Raw genomic sequence first — 27,998 nt, 5'->3', positions numbered from 1 at the left:
TGCATACAGCTAAGTTTTTTTCTCTCGTATTTTCTATCTGTCCATCGATTCTTTGGCGTCCTTGTTTGTCCAGTTATGTCTTCAACCAGGTCCACCTTTTAAACTTGTAAATACCATGGCTGTGGTTGGTTTTATACTTCAGATTTCCGAAACTGCCTTGCACTTAATCAAATAAACATAAGAGTGCGTGCGCACACACAAACACATTCTGGATTAACAGTTAATATTTCAGTTCAGTGATTAAAGATACGTGACAAGATTATCCCAAAATTAACTTGAAATAATCTCACAAACAGAGAAAGAGTAAGAATTTGAAGAAAACATTGCTTTGAAATACAAAAGTAAATAAAGAAATCCAACACATTCATACATTTCTTTTGAAAAGATTTGTGCTCTTGTTTTATTTCACAAATACCAAGCTGTACAGTTTGGACAAGTGAGTGACATTTTAAAAAGATGTTATTTCTGAACAAAAAGGCACCACAAACATGATTTCATTCAGAAACGTCACATTCTAGAGGAAACATTGAATGTTCATTGTAGTGTCCAAAAGCACTATCTCACAACTTAGTTTGATGGTGTTTGGATTGAGGGCGTATTCACATTAACAGACTTGACAAACCTGATCAGTTTGAGTTTGGTGTTTGATGTAGACGGCATATCCATATTCACCCAAGTAAACTTTGATCACATAATATCAGCTGAAAGGAACTGCGGAAGTAAAGGATGGGAGGACCAAGACCATCATATTGAAAGTTCAGTGTTCCAACCACACAGTTACTACCTGTTGAATGTGATAACTGATGATTTGAAAGTGATTTGACCTTGCTTGGGCCTGAATCAAGTTTTCCTTTAATGAGAGAAACAACTGCAATACAATGTAGCTGTGCTTGAAGCAACATTGCAAAGAAATCAATAAGGAAAAGCACCATCCACTTCCTTTTCTGTTCAAGGCTATGTTTTTGTTTTGATAATGATATTGGGGAGTGCTGTGTTAAGATCTTTCTTCCCATACCACCACCTGTTTATCAAAGGCTATATTTACAGTTTATTATTCATGAACATGAGAATACTGGAAATAAGTTCCAAAAAAGAAAAAGAAAAGCTTTCAAAATGAAAAAGGCACAAACTGTTAACTGTCACTTTCATGCATCATTCTTATATAAAATGCTAACCCAACACCTTTTCAGCACTAACAAACTGTTCACACATGCATACGGTGTATACATACATGCAATAACCCAATCCCACACGGTCCCATGAAACTTACATAATACAAAAACATAGTTACATAAAAGAGTTGTGCAGGAAAGGTATTCACAGAAACAGATCAGTTCTATGCATTTTAATCCTTTCTTTGCTGTCATTTTTCAAAGCTGGGAGGTGATAGGGAATGCACTACAGAAACAGGATACCAAATGTAAAATCTAAAGTGAGTGAACACAAAAAGAACATCAAAAGTGTTTCAGCAGTTGTCTGTCGATGGACCTTGAATAACCAGACTATCAGAATTTTATCTTTTAACAAAGTCACCTGATCTTTCAGACACCTGAATGGGTTGATTTTGACAAAGTTACGCCAATGTGTTCACAAACATGGACATGCTGACAGACAATTCAATATCAATTAGGTTGTAAACTCGAATTGTAACCTTGACCTCTGAATCCACATTGGCATCAAATCCAAAGCCATATTTTATCAAAATTACAGAAAATATTCTTAATCATCTTAAGATGATTTTAACTTTGATGAAACATTACGGAATATTTGTTTGGCTGCAAATAAGACGCAATTAAACAATTTACAGAAACAAAAATAATTATGTTATTCATATTAAAAGATATATTCTTATTAAACTGGTGCTTAGTGTTCTTGCTCCTGTCCCTCTTTTCGACAACATCTTGGGTCAAGTGCAACACTGATGCTCAAAACATGATCAAAATATTTGCAGTGTGATTAATTATATGACCTCAAAATAAAAAATCAACAAAAAGGAATCCCCCATCTGTCCAAATCTACAACCACAGCATGTATACCACCAGTTCTAAAATGATTTATTGTACTTTGGTTAAAGCATGTAATGATACGATGCTTACAAGCACAGGGAACAAAATATGAAGATGAAAATCAAAAACTGTTTTCAAAGGTTTTTTTAATATGCAAAGATTGGAAACAATGTTTTTCAAACTGAAAATTTCCCAGTCCAAAGACAAATGCAGCTTGATTAAAATTATCTCTGAATGTAAGAGTGCATGCAAAATTAAATGGTTTTGTGTGCGTGCAGGAACATATATTTGCCAAAACTACATGACTCTCTATTCCCGTTTTTTACTTTCTTCTTTTTTACCATATTTTGATGTGCTGAGTGGTATTATCAGGAAATGATACCATTTTGAATCATAATGATGTATTGATGTAGCCACTTTGTATGGTATTAATTTTTGTCAGCTGTGTGGCCTGAAAAAACTGGTCATGCCCATGTTTGAGATTCAGCTCACTCCATAATAATTCAATTTAAAACCTTAAAGTTCGCAAAGAACAGGAAGCAGTTTGCACTCTTTGGCACAGTGAGTCCACATGCACATTTCATCAGTCATGTGACTTTTAGCTGTCATCATCAACAAATAATGATTAGGTTAGGTTACCTGGTTTTACTATATTCTGAAATAATGCGTTCATCCTGTGCTTCTCTGGAAAGTCAATTTCAGGTTTAAGCATAAAAAGGCCATAATGTTGAACAAGTTCATACTTTATTCCTGGCTTTTGAAATGTGTGTGGGGGCAGGGGTGGGCAAACATTCCTAAAAATGAATCTGAAGCAAATATGACACTATCAAATACAGTTGAGGCAGTTGTGAGTGTAAATGCAGACAATGTGAAATGCTGAATCTTTTGTAACATATCAATGCAACATTAACAAAATCACCACAGAAATAGTTAACCAGTAAGGAACAACAAAAGACAAATCATTCTATTTTGAACCATGAAGTTGCATTAAAGTGAAAGGTTGGACTTAATACAATGTTTCAAAGTTATAACAAATCTTTTTTCCTTGATGTACATGAGAGCAATGTCCCAACTAAACAGACCATGCAAAGTAGTGGCACACACCTTAATAATGAATTTCAATCAAGATAAAGGTATGCTATTAAGATGTATAGATGATAGAAAATATTCAGCCAAACTTACTGTGTCATCCGAATAGGAGACTTGAAATAATAATCCAACATTCATACTTCAACATAAAGCTAAATTTACAAAAATACCCATCAATCAAATGCACTGCTAAAAACAAGACATCCTGTAATAATGAATGTAGATATTCAAACATTCCGGGATTTTCAATGCATTTTTTGTCACGAAAAGAAGAGTGACCGTAACGTAATATTGCTATGCATATAAACACTGTCAGGCAACTGAAACCAACACACATTCCTATGTACTGATGAGTTATACATGCATGCAGTTCTTTAAAAACAAACAAACGAACAAAATCATGCATATTTTGAGACAGTGAAATGTGTCTTGCCACTCAACCACCCCATGCATCTTTCGTTAACTGACAGACATGACAATGTGATATTTAAAATGACAGCTAAACAGTCAAAAAGCTTATCCAAAATTTTTCAACTTATCACAAGTGTAAACAAACAACAACAAAAAGTAACCACCATAAGCTTGCCATGACTACAAAGATGTATTCTGCATGAGAAGTGCAGTCAAGATCTGCTGAATTACTGAGCCCTTGAAATTGGTCAAACAGACTGAATGTGTACATACAATGCTTTATGCTCCAGATTGAAATCATACAGCAGACACCCTCAGTTTAAATCGCTGCATGGCAATCTTCAGCAACAGTGGGTTGTGCTGATGTCACAAATGACCATTCCCCTTCTACATGCACACAAAAGAGCAACAAAAACAACAACAAAAAAACATATCACATCTGCTACCTTTAAGCCACAGCATGACAAACAATCTTCAACTGCAGCAATGTGCCTATGTCACAAATGAACGTTCCCATTCTATGCAAAAACAGGCTGTGTCAGTGTCACAAATGAACAACTCCCTTCAACATACAAAACAGCAAAAGCAAAAAAAACCCACAACACCCCATCTTGGTCCCCGTCCAACATGTGAACATCCACAGAGACTGGACCATGCGCAATGTGCACAAAACCGGCAGCTGATGCCTGGTGACGAAGGACCCAGTCTGTGTGCAATGGCTAAGACCATGCCTGCTTTTTGCCAGCAAACTGCACACATGACATGGACATTTCACTGTAAACATCTGCCTTCAGTTTATGACAACAGTCAATCAAGTATTCTGGAGTCTGCAAACATTCTTAAAAAAAAGAAAAATGATTTGTTCATTGCTTCCCCTTGTGAGAGATAGAAAACACAATAATGAGTGAACTTAAAAAATGACATTTTCCTTATTTATACAGCACTCCAAACTTGATATACACAACAACAACAAGTACTCCATTTTTGACTCACTTGTGTAAGCAAAGTGAGTCTATGTTATAAAACGGTATTCGGTTGTCTCTGTGTGTGTGTCTGTATGTATGCATGTGTGTCCTTGGTAAACTTTAACATTGCCATTTTCTCTGGAAATACTTTGTCTGTCAATACCAAATCTGGCTTAAGAATAGTAGGGAAAGAAATCTTCACAGTCACACCAATGAAAGTTTGTAAGTCTCCTGAACTAAGCCGTGTTTCCCGTTTCATTAATGGTTCCAAAAACACCATAATTACCGCATTCCAGTTGCAGTAGAGTTGGCGATGCTTTGTGAGATGATGGCATGACCTCATTTTTCTTGTTCGCAATTAAATGGATGAAAAGGAGGAGTTTGTATTATACTCCATGTTTGGTGATACATATACTGTACCATGTCAAACTGATGCAAACTAGGCCTATCGGTTTGCTCTGCTTGGCCAAATTTTGCGCGGCTAACAGTGAAAAGACGCCCCTCTTTGCCTGGTCCGCTCTTAGCCAATCAAACGCCTCTAAAAGCTATAAGCGCTGAATCATTCCTTTGGCCAAGGCTCTCCACGCCATCTTGTCAGGTTTTCGCTCTGTCTCGTCTTACGCTTTTTTTGGCTATTAAGCGTGTTCATTTGGCCTTATTTTGTTGTATGCGGCTTGTCTGTATATTTTTCTTACATTCTGTGTACTCGTTTCGACTCGGCTCCCTCGATTCGTTCGTATTTTTCTACCTCTGAGTCGATCCTGTGAAATACAAATTCTGGACAGAACACATACAGTGACACAGACTACATCATCAACGTGTTTACTGCATATGAATCTTTTAAAGTGGATACTCTATTAACTAGAATGAACACCATGGCATACTTTCCCGGCGGGTGTAACTAAACTTGTACATCTATCTGGATCCAGAGAAAAATGGCTAAATGTTGCAGTGTGATTGCGGTGATGGCCATGTCTCCTTTACTGCAGACTTTAAAGAATTCTTAAATGCCCTTAAAGAATTCTTAAATGCCCGAGATACACCAAAATAATATGATTTAGAAAGCGATATCACTTTGAATACTGCAATCGATTTATTGCCCTTTTATTGCATGCTTAAATGCTGATTTTTGAATGTCATTCATGGATCTGCAATAGTGCAGTGAGTAAGACAATTTCTTCCCACCTGAACATGTCAGGATCGAATCTGCGCTCAGGCCTTTTTTCTTTTCTTTTTTCTTTTCTTTCTTTCACCCAAAGCTTTATAATAACAAATACAGAACACATTTTAATGAATAAATCTATTTAAAAAAATTCCTTTTACATGTATCACAAGTGAGTCTTGAAGGCCTTGCCTCTCTTGTTTTTCTTTCTTCTCGGCAGTCCAAAATAACTAAAACAAAAGTAACACTTTTTTTTTCTTTTTTAACTGAAACTTCGACGGCCAGGATACAGGGGCCATTTGACAGAAAGAGTGTGTCTTCATACTGAAATAAAGTAGAATAAAGAAAAAAAAGTGTAATAGCTATTTCTCAAAATCTATCACTCACTCATTCACCCACTCTCTCTCTCTCTCCCTATATATATATATATATATATATATATATATATATATATATATATATTGTCTACATGCAAATACATATAATACAGAAATACCCCTGCCAATGCTAACAGTTTTTCATCAGATGCTCCACAGAAATCTGTATAATACAGAAATATTCCTACCATTGCTGACAATATTTCATCAGCCATTCTACAGAAATGAAGCTTGGTAGACTCTCATACCTTGGGTGTGTATCCCCTTCCTCATGCTCTGACACACTTAGCGTGGGTGTGTACCCTGCCTCATGCACTGACACACTTAGCGTGGGTGTGTACCCTGCCTCATGCACTGACACGCTTAGCGTGGGTGTGTACCCCCTGCCTCATGCACTGACACGCTTAGCGTGGGTGTGTACCCCCTGCCTCATGCACTAACAAACTTACAGTGGGTGTGTAGCCCCTGCCTCATGCACTGACACACTTACCATGGGTGTATACCCCCCCTTGCCTCATGCACTAACACACTTACTGTTGGTGTGTATCCCCTCTGCATCATGCACTAACACACTTAGCGTAGGTGTGTACCCTGCCTTATGCAATAACACACTTTCCATGGGTGTGTACCCCTGCTTACTCATGCACTAACACACTTACGGTGGGTGTGTATCTGCACTGCCTCATGCACTAATACACTTACCATGGGTGTGTACCCTTGCTGCCTCATGCACTAACACACTTAGCGTAGGTGTGTACTCTGCCTCATGCACTAACACACTAACCGTGGGTGTGTATCTGCACTGCCTCATGCTCTAACACACTTATGGTGGGCGTGTACCCCTGCTGCCTCATGCACTAATACACTTACCATGGGTGTGTACCGTTGCTGCCTCATGCACTAACACACTTATGGTGGGCGTGTATGCCCGCTGCCTCATGCACTAACACACTTACCATGGGTGTGTACCCTGCCTCATGCACAAACACTTATGGTGCGCATGTATCCCCGCTGCCTCATGCACAAACACACTTACGGTGGGCGTGTATCTGCGCTGCCTGATGCACTAACGCACTTACCGTGGGCGTGTATCCGCGCTGCCTCATGCGGTCCGTCTCCTGTCGCAGGAAGTCCTGGTACTCTCTGTCTGCCTCCAGCTCCTCGTCGTCCTCTTGCTGCAGGTTGAGTCGCGCCAGCTTCTCCATGTGCTGTCGCTCCTCCATCTGTGTGGTGACAGCCAGAAACTTCATCTAACAGCAGGAACTTCACCCAACAGCAGATACTTTACCCACTGGTCTAAGAGTAGATGGATAGCTCATTGGCCAGAAAAGCTAAGCCAACTAATTGCCATACTAAGGCTCGTATCCGGCTGTCAGTCTGTTGAGACGTTGTTTGCTAACTGGTGGTAGTTTCTGAACTGTAACCGTGTATCTTCGATGAAACTGCTTTATGTTTGCCCCCACGATATGCCAAATGTTGTGTCTTGACTGATATCTGCCAATGGTTTATTTACCAAAGTTATTACAGGAAAACAGTGCAGTGACATGTTGCGCAAACTTGCTGTGGAGGCACACACAGGAATGTCAGCTTAACTAATGCCACGAGCAAGTAAAAGCTTGCCGTGAAGCAGTCATCGTAGCCAGCTAAGCACTCGGCTACAGATATGAAGTTACCGCTTTGCACTGTACTAACACGAGTAGCAAAATGGCTGGTTGAACACTTCCGCTGGCTTCAGTTTGCAAAGGGGCTCAAAGAAGTAATGCGCTATCCACCTATTTTTAGATCAGTGTACTTTACCTGACAGCAGAAACTTCATCTAACTGCAGAAACTTCACCCAACAGCAGATACTTTACCCAACAGCAGAAACTTTACCCGACAGCAGAAACTTTACCCAACAGCAGATATTTAACCTGACTGCAGAAACTTTACTTGACAGCAGAAACTTTACTTACAGAAACTTTGACAGCAGAAACTTTACTTGACAGCAGAAACTTTACTTACAGAAACTTTACTTGACAGCAGAAACTTTACCTACAGATACTTTACCCAACAGCTTTACCTACAGAAACTTTACCCAACAGCAGAAACTTTACCTACAGAAACTTTACCCAACAGCAGAAACTTTACCTACAGATACTTTATCCAACAGCAGAAATTTTACCTACAGATACTTTACCCAACAGCAGAAACTTTACCTACAGATACTTTATCCAACAGCAGAAATTTTACCTACAGATACTTTACCCAACAGCAGAAATTTTACCTACAGATACTTTACCCAACAGCAGAAACTTTACCTACAGATACTTTATCCAACAGCAGAAATTTTACCTACAGATACTTTACCCAACAGCAGAAACTTTACCTACAGATACTTTATCCAACAGCAGAAATTTTACCTACAGATACTTTACCCAACAGCAGAAATTTTACCTACAGATACTTTACCCAACAGCAGAAATTTTACCTACAGATACTTTACCCTACAGCAGAATCTTTACCTACAGATACTTTACCCAACAGCAGAAACTTTACCTACAGATACTTTATCCAACAGCAGAAATTTTACCTACAGATACTTTACCCAACAGCAGAATCTTTACCCAACAGCTGAAACTTTACTTGACAGCAGAAACTTTACTTGACAGCAGAAACTTTACTTGACAGCAGAAACTTTACATTCATATTCCTCTGACGATTAGGTAGTTTGCAGCAGAAACTTTACCTAAAAATTTCTCTGATAATTAGGCAGTCCATATGCTAACATTCTTCTGTCTGTAAGTTAACAACAAAAACTTCACCTAAACATTTCTCTCAACTTTACCTAAAGATCTTTTATGATAATTAGGTGCAACAGCCAAATAGTTAAAGCACTGGACTTTCAATCTGAGGGTCCTAGGTTCAAATCTTGGTAAATGGGCTGGTGGGTAAAGGGTGGAGATTTTTCCAATCTCCCAGGTCAACATATGTGCAGACCTGTTAGTGCCTGAACCCCCTTCGTGTGTATACACACGCAGAAGATCAAATACTCACATTAAAGATCCTGTAATCTGTGGGTTATGGAAAAAAGAATATACCCAGCATGCACACCCCCAAAAACAGAGTATGGCTGCCTACATGGAGGGGTAAGTAAACAAAACGGTCATACATGTAAAATGTTGCGTGTCTGTATAAATATCTGTGTGCATGATTGAAACCTATTTGAATGACATAGGAAACGAATGACAAGTGCCTAAATGGCAGCTGTCAGTCAGCTCTACCCAGGTAGGCAGCCTGTTGTGCAAATGACTCCGTGTTTGTAAAGCGCTTAGACCTTGGTCTCTGACCTAGGAACGATGCTATATAAGTATCCATATCATCATCATCATCAATTAGGCATTTAAAATACTTGTTCTCAATGTGCTGTGATTCCTCTGTCTGTAAGTTAACAGCAGAAACTTTACCTACACATTTCTCTGATAATCAGGAAGTCCAAATATTTACTATACACACACACACAAACACACACACCTGTTCCTTACACACACACACACACTCACACACACCTGTTTCTTACACACACACACACACACACACACACAAACACACACACACACACACGTGGAAGATGGCCTAGAGGTAACACGTCCGCCTAGGAAGCGAGAGAATCTGAACACACTGGTTCGAATCACGGTACAGTCGCCAATATTTTCTCCCCCTCCACTAGGCCTTGAGTGGTGGTCTAGACGCTAGTCATTTGGATGAGACTATAATCTGAGGTCCCGTGTGCAGCATACACTTAGCGCACGTAAAAGATCCCACGGCAACAAAACGGTTGTCCCTAGCAAAATTCTGTAGAGAAATCCACTTCGATAGGAAAAACAAATAAAACTGCACACAGGAAAAAATGAAAAAAAAAAAAAAGGGTGGTGCTCTCAGTGTAATGACATGCTCTCCCTGGCGAGAGCAGCCCAAATTTCACACAGAGAAATCCGTTGTGACAAGAGAAGAGAAGAGAAACACACACACACACACACACACACACACACACACACACACACACACTCACACACACCTGTTCCTTCAGCTCCTGTTTGAAGGCCTCCTGCTCCTCCTGCGCCCTCTCCTGTTCCCGCTGGGTCAGCTGGTTGGCGACCTCCAGCTCCCTCAGCAGTTCTTCCCGGCGCTCCAGCGACTCCTGCTGCCTCCGCTTCACCTCCTCCAGCTTGTCTGCTATCTGCTCCTGCCGTCCTTCCAACACCTGCACCGAAACTGTGCTGTGTGGTGCTGTGCTGTGCTGTGCTGTGCTGTGTTGTTCTGAGTTGTGTTGTGCTGTGCTGTGTTGTTTTGAGTTGTGTGGTGTGGTGTGGTTTGGTTTGGTGTGCTGTGCTATGTTGTATTGTGCTGTGCTGTGTTGTTCTGAGTTGTGTTGTGTTGTGTTTTGAGTTGTGCTGTGTTTTGAATTGCGCGGTGTTGTGTTGTGTTGTGCTGTGCTGTTTTGAGTTGTGCTGCGTTGTGTTTTGAGTTGTGCTGTATTGTGTTGTGTTGTGTTGTGTTGTGGGCTCAATAGCCGTGTGGTTAAGAGCTGGACTTTCAACCTGAGGGTCCCAGGTTTGAATCTCGGTGAGACAGGTGCAATAGCCGAGTGGTTAAAGCACTGGACTTTCAACCTGAGGGTCCCAGGTTTGAATCTCGGTGAGACAGGTGCAATAGCCGAGTGGTTAAAGCACTGGACTTTCAATCTGAGGGTCCCAGGTTCGATTCTCAGGTGAGTAAATGGTGGAGATTTTTCCCATCTCCCAGGTCAACACACATTGCAGACCCGCTTGTACCTAAACCCCCTTCATGTGAATGTGCAAGCAGAAGATCAAACACGCATGTTAAAGATCCTGTAATCCATGTCAGCGTTCGGTGGGTTATGGAAACAAGAACATACCCTGCATGCACACCCCTGAAAACTGAGTATGGCTGCCTACATGGCGGGGTAAAAAAAAAAGGGTCATACATGTAAAAGCCCACTCGTGTACATATGAGTGAACATGTGAGTTGTAGCCCACAAACGGAGAAGAAGAAGAGAAGTTGTATTGTGTGATGTGTTGTGTTGTGTTGTTTTGAGTTGTGCTGTTTTTTGTGAACCTTTGTATGACTAGCTCTGTCTTGTTGTATCTGACACCAATGTGTGCTTGACTGTGTGTCATGTGTGTTTCTGCATGAGTAGTTCTTTCTTTCACAGTCTGACTCCAAACTCTGGTTTGATTACGCCACTGATACTGATACAGCTTTCATATACAGCAGACAGCTCATCTGTGTAAAATACAGCTATGGAGTCAATGTCATGATACAGCTCTGATACACAGCAAACAGCTCATCTGTTTAGAATACAGCCATAGAGTCAATATCACGATACAGCTGTGATATACAGCAGTCAGCTCATCTGTTTAGAATACAGCTATGGAGTCAATGTCATGATACAGCTGTGATATACAGCAGACAGCTCATCTGTTTAGAATACAGCTCTGATACAACCTCACAATACAGCTCTGATATACAGCAGACAGCTCATCTGTGTACAATACAGCTCTGATACAACCTCACAATACAGCTCTGATATACAGCAGACAGCTCATCTGTGTAGAATACAGCCATGGAGTCAACCTCACCTCATCCATGAGTCGCTGACGAGCCTGTCGTTCTCTCTCCCACTCTCCTTCCCGTTTCTGCCACATGCGAGCTGCCTCATCCCTAAACACATAATGATAACGATGAGGTATATTTCTCTGCCTCATCCCTACAACCATAATGATGAGGTATATTCTCTGCCTCATCCCTACAACCATAATGATAACGATGAGGTATATTTCTCTGCCTCATCCCTAAACACATAATGATAACGATGAGGTATACTTCTCTGCCTCATCCCTACACACATGATAACGATGAGGTATATTCTCTGCCTCATCCCTACAACCATAATGATAACGATGAGGTATATTTCTCTGCCTTATCCCTACACACATAATGATAACGATGAGGTATATTTCTCTGCCTCATCCCTACAACCATAATGATGAGGTATATTCTCTGCCTCATCCCTACAACCATAATGATAACGATGAGGTATATTTCTCTGCCTCATCCCTAAACACATAATGATAACGATGAGGTATATTCTCTGCCTCATCCCTACAACCATAATGATAACGATGAGGTATATTTCTCTGCCTTATCCCTACACACATAATGATAACGATGAGGTATACTTCTATGCCTCATCCCTACACACATAATAATGATGAGGTATATTCTCTGCCTCATCCCTACACACATAATGACAACGATGAGGTATATTTCTCTGCCTCATCCCTACACACATGATCATAATGATAAGGTATATTTCTCTGCCTCATCCCTACACACATAATGATGAGGTATATTTCTCTTCCTCATCACTATATACATAATGACAACGATAAGGTATATTTCTCTGCCTCATCCCTTCACACATGATGATAACGATGAGGTATATTCTCTGCCTCATCCCTACACACATTATGATAACGATGAGGTAGATTTCTCTTCTTCATCCCTATATACATAATGGTAACGATGAGGTATATTTTTGCTTCATCCCAACACACATAATGATAATGATGAGGTAAATTTCTCTGCCTCACACATACTAACAATGAGGTATATTTCTATAACATCTATCCTGCAAGCAAGCATGAGGGGAAAATAGAATAAAATAAAATAAAATAAAATAAATAAGCCAGTACTCACTGGAACAGCGTCTCCATTTCTGCCTCTCTGGCCTTCTCTAGTTTTAGCTGGTCTTCGATCACCTGTCACAGGAACAAATTACTGTTGTTGCTTTTTTTTTTTTTTTTTGCTTTTTTTTTTTTCAATATAGCCGTGTCAAGAAAATAATTTTCCCAATCTTCAACACTTCATTACCTTCATAAAACACACGACACAGACAGGATCACTAGAACAACAAAAACTTCTCCGCACAGATTTTTACAGCATTACCCAGAGCAGCTTTCGATATATCTGTCTTCTTTTTCATTCTTTTTTTTGACTCCTTTCTTTCTCTTTTCAAGAAAAGGCTGTTGTTGTTTTTTTTTCAAAAACATATTTGCAGTTTTCTCCTTAAAAAACAAACAAACACACGCACATCATTACTCTCATGCAACCATCCGTTAAAATGACCAGATTTAAAAAAAAAAGAAGTGAATCCAGAAAATTGGAAACATTCAAACAAGGCGTTTGAATAATAAAGAATTTTCCCACTCAAAAGCAAATAAATCTTTCCATGCACACACTCAGCACGGTTTGGACAGTACCTGTTTCATCCACTGTGCGTCTGCCTTGGCCTTCTCTCGACGGGCGGTGTTCAGGGAAATCTCCTCCTGCTCCTTCTCTATCATGTCTTCCAGTAAACGCCTGTCCAGCTCCTGCACAAAAACAAACAACAAGACAATAATCACGTAACAAGAATGCACTCAGACTATAACTTATACTTGGCCCTAAGCACATGCACATTAAGTACACACACACACACACACACACAAAACCCAAAAAAAAACAACAACAAAAAAACAACAACAAACAAACCAAAACAAAAACCACATGTGTACTGCACACAGACATTTGTACACACACACACACACACACACATACACACAAAAACACATACACACTCATGCACACACAAGCACACACACACACACACACACACAAACACATATACACTCATGCACACACACACACACAAACACACAGACCACACACAAACAAACACACAAACACACACATGCACACTCACGCACACACCTTTATCCACAACGCCTTCTCACACCACACATTGCCCAGACACTGGCAGAGGCACTCTTCACATTCAGGCCAACACACACACAGTTTCAGTTTCGAGAAGGTACCAAAGAGAGCAGACTGATACCAGTAAGTCATACCACCTCTGCCGAAGAGAAAAACAAAACAGAAGGATGATGTAGAGAGTGGATGCCTGACCTTGGCACAAAACATAACACACTGGATAGGCCTTGGCAGTCTGCCACCGGTATACGTGAAACATTAAACCAAAATGAAATCAAAGGCCAAAATAATAGAATATAGAACAGAATATGTCTTTATTACCAAGTGTACTGGGGTCACAAGGAATATTGGGGGGGATAGTACAAACAAACACACACACACACATGCACACTCTCTCTCACACACACATGCACACACACACACACACACACACATACACACAAACACTCTCTCTCTCTCACACACATACACACACGTTTGAACAGAAGCCGCATATTACATGTGGGTGGGGCTAGATCTTCAGGTAGATGGTTGTTGATTGCACAATTCTAGTTATCATACTGGATGATGGATGAGTGAAGAAATCAAAATATAACAACAGAACACAGACAAAGTTCCTCAAACAAACAAGGCCACAACATTCATCTGGTTTTCAATCCAGTGCACACACAGACACAGACACACACACACACAGACACACACAGAGACACAGACACAGACACACACACGCACTATGAATCTTGACTAACTTGACTGATTGTTTTACTCACAAGTTCTTCCTGGATCAGTTTGGACTTGTGCATCATCTGTGTCTTGTGCTGTCGCAGCAGTGCTCGTCTGTAGACATCATGACGAGTTTAGAACAGGACACAGGTCATTCTGGTGGTCGTACAACATTTGCTGAGTGTGTGTGTGTGTGTGTGTGTGTGTGTGTGTGTGTGTGTGTGTGTGTGTGTGTGTGTGTGTGTGTGTGTGTGTGTGTGTGTGTGTGTGTGTGCGCATACATGCGTGTGTGCATGCGTGCATGCGTGTGTGTGTATGTGTGTCTGTATCTGTCTGTGTGTGGCTGTCTGTGTGTATCTGTGTGTGTCTGTGTGGTTGTCTGTGTGTCTGTGTCTGTGTGTGTGTGTGTGTGTGTGTTTGTGTGTGTGTGTGTGTGTGTGTGTGTGTGTGTGTGTGTGTGTGTGTGTGTGTGTGTGTGTGTGTGTGCGTACACACAGCTGAATGTGTATGTGTAGTTTTTGTGCATACATGTGTGCACATGATTATGTTTGCATGCATCTATGAGCAAAAAGAAAATCAAATAGAATTTTAAATTGTTTGTCTTTGATACACAAACACACACACACACACACACACACACATACCCTATCCATCTATCCCCCACCCCGAAAAACTTCTACCCCTCCCAACCCCACACACACCATCCACACATCTATCCACCCCCTCCATCAATCCTTTCCACACAGACCCTTCTCATCTACCCACACATGTCCACACACACAACCTATCCATTTGACATCCTCTACCCCAATCCCCATACATACACACACAACCTACTCATATACCCACACATGTCCACACACACACAACCTATCCATTTGATATCATCTACCCCAATCCCCATACATACACACACAACCTACTCATATACCCACACATGTCCACACACACAACCTATCCATTTGACATCCTCTACCCCCATCCCCATACATACACACACAACCTACTCATATACCCACACATATACACACACAAAACCTATCCATTTGACATCCCCTACTCCCATCCCTATACACACACACACTATCTTCCCATATGCTCACACACACACCCACCCTACCCATCTACCTACACACATACACACACAACCTACTCATCTAACCTCTCATGTACACACACACCCTAACAATCTATCCTCACACATACACACACTCCCTTCCTTCTTTTTTTCTTCATCAGCATTCCCAGGCGACACTCCCTACCAATAAACTTTATAAAGATTTTGTCTTGTCTTGTCTTGTCTTGTCTACCCATTCTACTCACCCACACAAGCAGGGACGCCCCCACACTCACCATACCGATGTACTGCAGCACATACACACACAACCCACCCATCTACCCTCACATGTACACACACACCCTACCCATCTACCCCCCCAAACCCCCCCCCCCACTCACACACCCTACCCATCTACCCTTCCCCCACACCCCTGCCCACACACACACACCCTACCCATCTCTATTGCCCCCCCCCCATCTCTATCCCCCCCCCCAGCACCCCTGCCCACACATACACCACCCATCTCTACCCCCCCCCCCCCTCGCCCACAGACACACCCTACCCATCTCCCCCTCCCCTCCCCTGCGCACCCCTGCCCCCCCCCCCCTCACACACACACACACACACACCCTACCCATCTCTACCCCCCCCCCCCCTTGCACCCCTGCCCCCCCCCCCCCCCCGCCCCCCGCCACACACACCCTACCCATCTCTACCCCCCCCCTCACCCCCCCCCCCCACACACACACACCCAACCCATCTCCCCACCCACATCAGCAGGGACACGCCCCCAACCACCCCACTCCCACCACCACCCCCCCACCACTCACCCCAAGGCCATCTTCTTGCGCTGCTCCTCCTTGTGCCGGCGCTGTGCCTCCACCCTGTCCATCTCCCACTGCTCCCGCATCAGGAGGTCGTGCTGCCGCTTCAGCTCCTGGGCCTGGTGCACAGGGGAAACAGACAAGAGTGATAACAACGGCCGTCCCTCCGTCTCAAGGAAGACGTGACTGTGCAGACATCCACACACGCAGGACTGAGTTCTGCAGACCAGTCTGGATTTGCAAAGTGGGGAGCTGGAAGTCTGCTGACGTTCTCTAGGGAGGTATGGGAGGGGCAGTACCTCCGCAAGGGTGGGCTGCTGCACTCACCGGAGTGGCTCATCCTCTCCTGGCCCCCCCCACCAGCACCCGGCTCTCACTGGTGGCTCCCAGCAGCTGACTGCATGCAACAGCAGCCACCCACTGTCAGGTCACTGTCAGCACTTGACACTAAGTGTTGTTTACACTTGTCTCATGACAACAGAACTAAAGATCAGTCCGAATTTCTCACAGCTATCTCATGACAACAGAACTAAAGATCAGTCAGAATTTCTCACAGCTATCTCATGACAACAGAACCAAAGATCAGTCAGAATTTCTCACAGCTATCTCATGACAACAGAACTAAAGATCAGTCAGAATTTCTCACAGCTATCTCATGACAACAGAACTAAAGATCAGTCAGAATTTCTAACAGCTATCTCATGACAACAGAACCAAAGATCAGTCAAAATTTCTCAAGCTATCTCATGACAACAGAACCAAAGATCAGTCAGAATTTCTTACAGCTATCTCATGACAACAGAACCAAAGATCAGTCAGAATTTCTCACAGCTATCTCATGACAACAGAACTAAAGATCAGTCAGAATTTCTCACAGCTATCTCATGACAACAAAACTAAAGATCAGTCAGAATTTCTAACAGCTATCTCATGACAACAGAACCAAAGATCAATCAAAACTTCTCACAGCTATCTCATGACAACAGAACTAAAGATCAGTCAGAATTTCTAACAGCTATCTCATGACAACAGAACCAAAGATCAGTCAGAATTTCTAACAGCTATCTCATGACAACAGAACTAAAGATCAGTCAGAATTTCTTACAGATATCTCATGACAACAGAACCAAAGATCAGTCAGAATTTCTAACAGCTATCTCATGACAACAGAACCAAAGATCAGTCAAAATTTCTCAAGCTATCTCATGACAACAGAACCAAAGATCAGTCAGAATTTCTCACAGCTATCTCAAGGCAAAGAACTAAAGATCAGTCAGAATTTCTAACAGCTATCTCATGACAACAGAACCAAAGATCAGTCAGAATTTCTAACAGCTATCTCATGACAACAGAACTAAAGATCAGTCAGAATTTCTTACAGATATCTCATGACAACAGAACCAAAGATCAGTCTGAATTTCTTACAGCTATCTCATGACAACAAAACCTAGGGTAGTTATCTCATGACAACAAAACTTATGGCAGTTATCTCATGACAACAAAACTTATGGCAGTTATCTTATGACAACAGAACTCATGGCAGTTATCTCATGACAACAGAACTTATGGTAGTTATTTCATGACAACGGAACTTACGATCAGTCAGAACGTCCTGCAGTTATCTCATGACAACAAACTTATGGCAGTTATCTCATCCCATGACAACAAAACTTATGGCAGTTATCTCATTACAATGAACTTATGGCAGTTATCTCATGACAACAAAACTTATGGCAGTTATCTTATGACAACAAAACGTATGGCAGTTATCTTATGACAACAAAACATATGGCAGTTATCTTATGACAACAGAACTTATGGCAGTTATTTCATGACAACAGAACTTACGATCAGTCAGAACTTCCTGCAGTTATCTCATGACAACAAAACTTATGGCAGTTATCTCATGACAACAAACTTATGGCAGTTATCTCATGACAACAAAACTTATGGCAGTTATCTCATGACAACAAACTTATGGCAGTTATCTCATGACAACAAACTTATGGCAGTTATCTCATGACAACAAAACTTATTGCAGTTATCTCTAGCAACAATATCCAAGAACAGTCAGAACTTCTCATCGTCATCTCATGACAACAGAAACTGTAAACAGTCTACACTTGTTGGAGTTTATCCCATGACAAATGAATTTATCAACAGTCAGCGCTCGTTACATTCACCCCATGACAACAGAATTTATGAAGTAACATGTGATGAGGGAAGAACTTCAATACTTGACAACAATACAATATTTAAGTTAGTCTGTACTTTTACAATAATAAAAAAAATAAATGGAAAACTTTGGCATTCTTTTTCAGTTTCCACAACCCAGCACACACACGAAAAAAAAACATCCCTGAAATAGTAAAAATGGATATTCATAAATGAACCCTTTTCTTTCTCCATAGTAAACACCACCCTTCAACTCCTTTCATAAAAAAACAACAGTAGTAACCTACTCACTTACAAATACCCTTCTCATTATCATAATAATAATTATCATTACTATCATCATCATTATCAATATTATTACTACAACTGATATCATGATTATGGTTAGTGTTGTCATTATTGTTATCATCATCATCATTATTATCATTATTATTTAATCATCACTATTATCATCATCAACATTATCATCATTTATTACCAATATTATCATTGTATTGTATTGTACTGTATTGTACTGTACTGTACTGTATTGTATTGTATTGTATTGTATTGTATTGTATCACTCTTTTTTGTCACAACAGATTTCTCTGTGTGAAATCTGGGCTGCTCTCCCCAGGGAGAGCGCGTTGCTACACTGAGATTGCCTTCCTCTTTTTTTTTTTCACTTTTTTTTCCCCTGCCTGTATTATCATCATTATCATTATTATTACTGTTGTTGTTGTTACTATTATCATTGTTGTTATTCTTAATATTATTATTATTGTTATGATGATGATGATGTTGACGACTGCGGTCCTGCTCATGACCATGACGACTGTGGTCCTGCTCACCTCGGTCTCTCTGGCCTTCAGTTCCATCATCTGCCGCTTCAGGTGGTCTCTCAGCTCAAACTCTTCCCTCAGTTTTTCTTCTTCTTTCTGTCGGTCCGACTCCAGTGCTGCCAGCCTTTCCTCCTCCATCTGTCTCTCCAGCTCCTCTCTCGCTCTGCACTCCTCCTCCGCTCTCTGGGGACACACAGGTTGGTGTGTGTGATAAGAGTGTCATGATGATTGTTGTAACAGTGTGTGTGTGGGGGGTGGGGTGTGTGCACATGTGTGTGTGGTGTGGTGTGTAGCGTGTGGTGTGTGGGGGTGGGGCTGGGGGGGTGGGGGTGGGGGGGTTGAGCACATGTGTTTTTAGTGTGTGTGTGTGTGTGTGCATGCGTGCGTGGGTGGGGGGGTGGGGAGTGGGGGTGGGGTTGAGCACATGTGTTTTTAGTGTGTGTGTGTGTATGTGTGTGGGTGGGGGTGTGTGTGGGGGGTTGTGCACATGTGTGTGGTGTGGTGTGTGTGTGTGTGTGTGTGGGGGGGGGGTTGCGCACATGTGTGTGTGTGGTGTGGTGTGTGTGTGGGGGAAGAGGGGTGGTGGGGAAGAGGGGGTGGGGGGGTTGCGGACATGTGTGTGTGGGTGTGGTGGGTGTGTGTGGGGGTGGGATTGGGGGGAGGGGAGGTTGCGCACATGTGTGTGTGTATGTGTGTGTGTGTGTGTTTTGAGTGTGTGTGTGTGTGTGTGTGTGATATGTGAGTGTGTGTTTTGTTTGTGTGTGTGTGTGGTGTGTGGTGTGTGTGTGTGTGTGTGGAGGGGGGTGAGGTGGGTGCGCACATGCATGTGCATGTGCAAAAACATGAGTGAGAGCAGGTACGCGCCATGTGAAGTCCTTTCCGAACCTACAACTGAACTGCACTGCACTGAAAGGCGCTGCTGGTTGGCACAGCACTGCACTGTGTTGGCCAAGAATGCTGTGCAGTGCACTGCACAATGCTGAACCACCATCAACCACACTGCAGTTACCTCTGGGCTGCCTGTATCAAGAAATAACTCCTCAGTGCAACCATGTATGCTTCGCTGCCACAATGACCACACACACACACACACACACACACACACACACACAAGCAAACAAAACCCCACATAAATATATCCACATATCAAATATCTTTAAAAAATATGAAGAGACTGTACATATATTTGTTAACATTCTCTCTCTCTCTCTTTTTTTTCTTTTTTGGCCAATGAAGAAATTCATGTGAAGCACACACACACACACACACACACACACACACACACACAACACACACAACACACACATTTTTTTTTTTTTTTTAAAAGAAGGAAAATAAAACTGCGGCCAATGAGCTGAAGGAAACAGAGGCCAGAAAGAAGAAAAGACGGCGCTGTGCTGTCGTGAAGGGAGGAAGGTGGCAGAATGGTTAAGACGCTCATCTGCCAATACAGAGTCCGCGAGGGTCCGGGTTCGAATCGCGCTCTCGCCCTTTCTCTGAAGTTTGACTGGAAAATCAAACTGAGCGTCTGGTCATTCAGAAGATGAGATGATAAACCGAGGTCCAGTGTGCAGCATGCACTTTGCGCACTGGAAAAGAACCCATGGCAACGAGAGTGCTGTCCTCTGGCAAAATTATGTAGAAGAAATCCACTCTGATAGGTACATGAATATATGTGCATGAACTCGAGGCCTGACTATGAGCGTTGGGTTATGCTGCTGGTCAGGCATCTGTCTAGCAGATGTGGTTTTGCGAAGATATGGATTGGTCTGAACGCAGAGACGCCTCCTTGAGAAACTGAAACTGAAACTGAAAAGTGTCGGCACGCTCACCAGTCTGGCCTCTTCCTGCTGATGTGACCAGTGGCCCACCACATGGTCCTTCATCAGCTCCGACTGGACCTGCAACACAGTTGTCCCACAACATCAGTTCCATTTTACCTCTGTTCCAGCCTCTATCTTTATGTTTCCTCTCTCTCTCTCTGTGTGTGTGTGTGTGTGTGTGTGTGTGTGTGTGTGTGTGTGTGTGTGTGTGTGTGTGTTATGTGTGTGTGTGTGTGTGTGTGATTTTTATTTTCTATTTTATTCTTTATGTGGCTCGTGGTAACATATCCACCAAGAAAGCATAAGAATCTGACCACACAAGTTTGAATCCCATACTCACCTCTGTTTTGTGTGGATGTGCATGTGTGTGTGTGTGCATGTGTTGTTTGTATGCACGTGCATGTGTGTGTGTGTGTGTGCATGTGTTGTTGTTTGCGTGCTGTGGCGTGCGTGCGTGCTGTGCGTGCGTGTGTGTGTGTGTGTGTGTGTTATTCTCTCAGTCTCTGTCTGTTTGACTGTCTATTTGTCTGTCTGTCCGTCTGCTTCACTCTCTATCCTTCTCTCTCTCTCTCCCTTTATTTATTTATTTATTTTTGCTGCCCCATCATCTGCACCGGTTCAGTCGCATTACTCCCATGCTGCTCATTCTGATACACAGCTACACCCAGGTTCATCCATTGCAATCCCAGCCTGTATGTACCATTATTACATTTCTAATATTGTACAGGAAAGCAGCATACTTGGAAAAGATTTATACAAGTTTGTGAAAAGTAAAAGTATGCATGGACATGGGCTAAATCACATACACACACATGTGCACATGCAAACTTCATTTATCTACATACACTTATGCTTTCAACACACACACACACACACACACACACACACACACACACACACACACACACACACACACACACACACTTCCTTTCCTTACCTGTCTAATATCAGGGTTGTTTTTCTGCCAATGCTCATACAATTTTTCTTCAGCAACCTGGTGACAGACAAAAAGATCCCAACTTTGAACCGGTGAGGAAAGGTGTTGGAGGCATGAACTGGAAAGGAATTACAAAATGAAACATGAAAGAAATACAATCATTATAAAGAATGAAAACAATGATTAGTCTGAAGAATTCCCTAATCCACGCCATAATGCAAGACAACCTGTTAAAAAATCAGCCAAAGATTAAAAAATGCAGTCACAACATTTGTAAAAGCAGAAGGAATTATGGCATAAATGACTTGCTGTCACAACTGTAAGGTGACTTTGGGAAATGATTTAGAAGAAAGAATGTTACAAAGTTCTATAAAAAAAAAAAATGTACCTGAACTGGTGGCAATCTCATGCCAGACTACTGATTTTTTTTTTTTTTCGGGGGGGGTGGGGGCGTGGGGGGGGGGGGGGGTGGGGGGGTTGACACTTGTGTCGGACTATGACCATCAGAACAGAGGCAGCTGTTGTCCTGACTATCTGGGCTGGAATTTGTGGTGAGTGGAATGTTGTGCCCAAGTTACATCCCCACTCTCTCAGCCAGGAGGCCTTTAGGACAGTCAGTGTCGGGAAGGTCCCTACAGGTCAACTAGCCCCCAAGGCTGCAGCACTAAGAGCCAGTCCAATCTTCACCACTACCACCACCACAATTCACAATGGAAGACTACTGATGCACTGTATTAGGGAGGACACCTGAAAGAATCAAATCAGACTGTGAATATTGCAGACCTGCCTAACCCCCGAAAACGGAGTATGGCTGCCTACATGGCGGGGTAAAAACAGTCATACACGTAAAAAGCCCACTTGTGTGCATACGAGTGAACGCAGAAGAAGAAGAAGAAGAAAAGCAGACCTGCCTACACCACATTCTGACTATCCATACTACAGCCTCTAAAAATCTGAAACAAACCAAAATGATCATTAACGCTACGTCACAATTACACAGATGGGAATACTTTTTCTTGGTGCTTTGAGCTCACACAGCTGTAGATCGATTTTGCCTTTGGTGGTTTTCCGCACACATCCACTTCATCACTGCTCAGTCTTTTCGGTGTAGACCTTTATCACACACACTCCTCTTCATTGCCATGTTGGTTTACAGATTCATTTTGCTGCTTTTCTAAAATTTCTGGTTCTGACAGAATATTGGCACATGCACGTCTAAGCTCCCATTGTGACTGACTGAGGAAATCAACTGCGCAATTTTGTTTGAAAAGTCACACATTTAGTGTTGACATTTTTAGAGGATTTTCTGGAATGAATATGGACAAATCTGGACAGTGGGCATGTGTGATACTGTGAACTGAATGGCTGTGTCTTACCTGCTTCCGTTTCTCTTCCCTGGCACTTCGGAGACCTTCAGCTCGATCCTTCATGTCTTCGATGCGGTCATAGTTCATCCTGGACATGCCTTTCAATTCGGCCTGTTGACCAATTGTTTCAAGACACAGGTTGGTCAAAAGCATGAATATATAAATGGAACAGCAGAACATGGATATGTAACTGAGATATGTGTTCTATTTTACATGCATATGATAACAGCGTTTTGTAGAACCGTGGTACCTTGAAATTATTTCAACAGACCATGTGTGTGTGTGTGTGTGTGTGTGTGTGTGTGTGTGCATGTGTCATTTGTGTGCATGTGCATATGTGTGTGTGTGTGCATGTGTGTGTGTGTGTGTGTGCATGTGTTGTTGTTTGCGTACGTGCGTGTGTGCGTGCGTGCTGTGTGTGTGTGTGTGGTCTTCTTGTCTGGCTAAATATCTATCTCCATCTGTAGGAAATGAGGCATGGTATTTATGTATAACTAAATATTCTGTAAGAAATGTGCCAACTGTCTCAAGCACGGTATAAGTCAAAATTGTCCTGTACACCAAAAAGAAACAAGTGACAATGCTATTTTTGATGGTATATTTATTCACTCCCAATTATAGATTCCATTTTCTATTCATCACCAATTTCACAGAGCTCTCTCAATAATATGAACATGTATATCAAAAGAACACATGCACACAACACACAAACACACACACACACACACACACACAAAGTCAGACTCACACACACACACACACACACACGTTACCTCATACTGTCTGGACTCATCCATCAATAGGGATTTCAGTTTTTCTTGCCGTCTCCTCAGGTTCATTGCCTTCAAGTCTCTTTCACATGATTTGTGGAATGTGTCGATACTGAACAAAACAAACACAAAACGTTTATCTTATTCAATTCAATTCAATTCAAAATACTTTATTATCTGCTTCAACCAAAAACAGAAAATTTTCTTTAGGCTCACTTAAAATAAAATAAAATGCCCGTCAGCAAAAATCAAAGAAACTACTGACACATCCTTCACCCATGCACACATCAATTATTATGTAAAAAGAAAAACACGTGGGTAAGATACTATTACATTATGATTCAGAGTGTAAAAACTGTGTGTGTGTTGCGTGTGTGTCCGTGCATGTGCATGCATCGTTTTGCAATTTGTCAAAAAACAAACAACAACAACAACAACAACAAAAAACAACCCAAAATACTGACCTGCCAATCATTCTAATAATCACAACAGTCCTATGTTGTCAATGTTAATTGTTATCATCAATGTTAAACAAAACATGAAACAAAGGTGAAATATTCCAAAACATAAAAAAATAGGTTAATTGTCATTTAAGGCACTGATACAGAAGCTGTTTCAATGGTTGAGTTAATGTACAACAAGCCCAACAGTATCTCATTCAGTTCACGTGTCACCATACCCACATGTCTGAAATGACTGAGAACATCCATTCCAAATCAAGCATTCTTGTATATTGCAATCAAATGGTGTATCACATCTTTCATTCACTGACTTACTGAGTGCCTATTTGTGGCAGACACGTTGCAATGGTGGCATGCGGAAATAAGTGTCAAGCTCTATGAATCCCAAACAAAACCTCTAACATAGCACATTTTAACATAACCTTTCCTATAACCAAATGTTCCATGGAATATGCATGAAGAGAACTACTAAAACCACTGACACCAAGATCAAACATTTAGATCAATGAAACTGAGCTTGGACACCAGATACATATATATGTATGTGTGTGTGTGTGTGTGTGTGTGTGTGTGTGTGTGTGTGTGTGTGTGTGTGTGTGTGTGTGTGTAAGAGAGAGAGAGAGGGAGGAGAGTGAGAGAGAGAGAGAGAGAGAGAGAGGAAGGAGAGAGGAGAGGCAGAGAGAGAGAGAGGAGAGACAGACAGACAGAGAGAGAGAAGACAGACAGACAGAGATAATCAAAGTGCAACCATATACAGGAGACAGGATTCCAAATTCAATCCTGATCATGTGTTTGATTAGCTCTTGACACATGATACTCAAAGATGACTGAGACAGAGAGAGAAGAACCTGAAAAGAAACCACTCACATTATGAACAACTAACAATTTATGATCCTGACAATGACCGCTTTCTGTTTGAAGACGCATTTACCCAGATGGAGACATGTTGGTGTGCCAAATACTAGGGAATGCTACGCTCTGTAATATTTACCATCTGTTTTGATAGGCCTTTCCAGAGCCCCATTCTGTTTGCTTTGCTGCCACCACATTGTTTTTGTGGAAATAGTCTGATGTCTCTGTCCACCTCTGTCGAAAATCTGATTCGTGGTTGCGTTGCCGTACAATTGCTTGTTCATACTGTCCTTTCCTACTGGTCCAGTAGCCTGGCATTGTTGGGAGAGCCATGACTGAGAGTGTGACTGAGAATGGCAATCATCTGAAAAAAAAAGAAAAAAAAAGTATTCCAATTATCTGAATAAACATCTACTTTCTTGAATCTAAACATGATATATATAACTTTTTTAAAGGAGTGTGGTGAAAATCTGAATTCCATTATCATAATACTGCAGAAAGTATTCTTCATATATGAGCACAGACTCCCAGCTGGGAATGGAATTCTTGAGGAAAAAAAAAGAATAAAAAACATGGTGTATCAAAGAAATATCAACTGTTTGAAAGTATAAACTAAATTCCTCTAAATGTTGCAATACTCCACAACTTTTACAGAACATGGATCAGTTTACAAGCTCTAGAGACAGAACTTTAAATGCTGGAAGCTGTTTACACAATTACAAATTCACTGCAGATGTTTCTTTTTATCTATGCACACCAGATTGTCAAGCTTTCCCACCTTATACAAAATCATTTGCACATTAAGCACAAAACAAGAACAACTCCTGCAGCAAACAAAGAGGCAGGACATTGTCCAGTGTAAAGCAGCATGCTTTGACCCAAACCAGCACAAAAAATCCCAGCCAGCATCACTCCTCAAGTTGCTGGAACTCATGTGAAAGCTGCATGTCTGATAATGCTGTGTACCCCCGAAAACAGAATATGGCTGCCTACATGGCTTGCACGTAAAAGCCCACTCATGTGCATACAAGTGAACATGGGAGCTGCAGCCCATGAATGTTGAAGAAGAAGATAATTCTATGTGAGATCAGTTTCAGTTTTCAGTTTCTCAAGAAAGCTTCACTGCGTTCAGACAGATCCAAACATTCCATGTACCACATCTGCTTGCCTGAAAAGATAGGTAAATAAATTTCAAAATACCTGTACAATTTGTTTTTGTTTGTTTTGTTTTACTGTACTCCCCTCATCTGTTTTGTGACAATAACTATCATTGACTCCTGTAAAGCATAAATCCAGAAACAGCCAAATAGGATAGTCCATGACCCGTGCCCTAAACAACTTGGCCTTAAAAGGAGTTAAAGGACTTTTTGTCAACATGCCATTAAAATTCCGCTTCATGGCACATAGAAGAAGTAACAGAAATCAGGAGAGAGTGACATTGAGTCAATGTCACTTGGCAACTTTATTGCTGAACACTTCCATGCTCCCCTTCCCACTCCATGTGTAACCCTGACAGTTTGCTATTCAGTGGCGTTAGAAAATAGTAATAAAAAAAAATCAATACTACTGTATTGGGTGTATATTAGCTTCTAGTCTTGGATTTCTCTTCAATTACCATAAAAACTTGCTCATCAAAAATATATATTGCGTGCACGAGGTCAGGCTGTTATGATTACCAAATTACCTTTTCTGTTTCCTTGATATTCCTGCCCCCATCATATTTAAACTCCTCCACCTCAAACCACTGGATTAAGTAAATTTTCTTATATTAGTTCTTTGACTACATTTCATTTGTTGTCTAGTGTCTAGCTTTGGTCTGTTCAACGATTAAAAATAACAACAAAGGAACACCGATATGTGCAGGATACCAGGTTATTCTTTTGAACAAACTGGTGGTGTATTTTATGTGCTCGTTGTTATATGTAACTGTCTCCATTCCTGTAGACAGGCAGAGAGAGAGAGAGAGAGAGAGATGCGATTCTTGTCACTGCTTGTCACAGACTAGACCTACCGTTCACTTCGGCATGAACAAATACCGTGACTGGGAACAAAACAAGTGATTTTTGGTTTTAAATTACATATGCCGTCTCCTTTGAAATCGGTTTAAAGCTTACGTGAATGTCAGCGATGCAGTCGCTAACAAAACTTGATCCCTGAAACAGAAACACTCCGTGTTCACATGCGTATCGGTTTCATCTTGTGTGCAAACATTCCTTTTTCGTCGCGAATGTCAACAAAATGGCTGCTCGAACTAAAGCTAACGCTCAAATATAACAGTTTTACCTATCTGTTCTTCATTTTCGGTGGCCAAAACATCAAATTCAGAGATTGTGTTGTCTACTATAACAGAAAATTATCTGAA

The 27,998-nt window shown here is 41.5% G+C and overlaps 1 protein-coding gene across 2 annotated transcripts; it reads right to left on the bottom strand.

The window, feature by feature from the left end:
* Positions 1–377: 377 nt before the first annotated feature.
* On the bottom strand, positions 378–27,998 carry LOC143302352 (trichoplein keratin filament-binding protein-like). 2 transcript variants are annotated; one of them, XM_076616993.1, is made up of 15 exons: positions 27,920–27,998; positions 25,776–26,000; positions 24,327–24,435; positions 23,563–23,664; positions 22,187–22,243; positions 21,259–21,327; positions 19,436–19,609; positions 16,437–16,549; positions 14,594–14,660; positions 13,334–13,444; positions 12,771–12,832; positions 11,651–11,732; positions 10,066–10,251; positions 7,090–7,233; positions 378–4,255 (listed from the first exon to the last, which is right to left on the bottom strand). In XM_076616993.1, the coding sequence occupies exons 2-15, from the start codon at positions 25,967–25,969 to the stop codon at positions 4,226–4,228; spliced, it is 1,500 nt and encodes a 499-aa protein (XP_076473108.1). In that variant the 5' UTR covers positions 25,970–26,000; positions 27,920–27,998; the 3' UTR covers positions 378–4,225. The 2 variants fall into 2 exon arrangements, with proteins under 2 accessions (XP_076473108.1, XP_076473107.1); XM_076616992.1 differs by lacking the exon at positions 27,920–27,998 and adding an exon at positions 27,751–27,903.

Source organism: Babylonia areolata, chromosome 29 (assembly GCF_041734735.1).
Source record: "Babylonia areolata isolate BAREFJ2019XMU chromosome 29, ASM4173473v1, whole genome shotgun sequence".
NCBI lineage: Eukaryota > Metazoa > Mollusca > Gastropoda > Neogastropoda > Buccinidae > Babylonia > Babylonia areolata.
This window is presented reverse-complemented; position numbering and strand designations above follow the sequence as displayed.

Coding starts and splice junctions, on each gene's coding strand:
- LOC143302352 (XM_076616993.1), bottom strand. CDS start 25,969: ATGGCTCTCCCAACAATGCCAGGCTACTGGACCAGTAGGAAAGGACAG. Junction 22,244..23,562: donor GGGAAGAGAAACGGAAGCAG/GTAAGACACAGC, acceptor GTCTGTCACCAG/GTTGCTGAAGAAAAATTGTA. Junction 21,328..22,186: donor ACAACCCTGATATTAGACAG/GTAAGGAAAGGA, acceptor ACTGTGTTGCAG/GTCCAGTCGGAGCTGATGAA.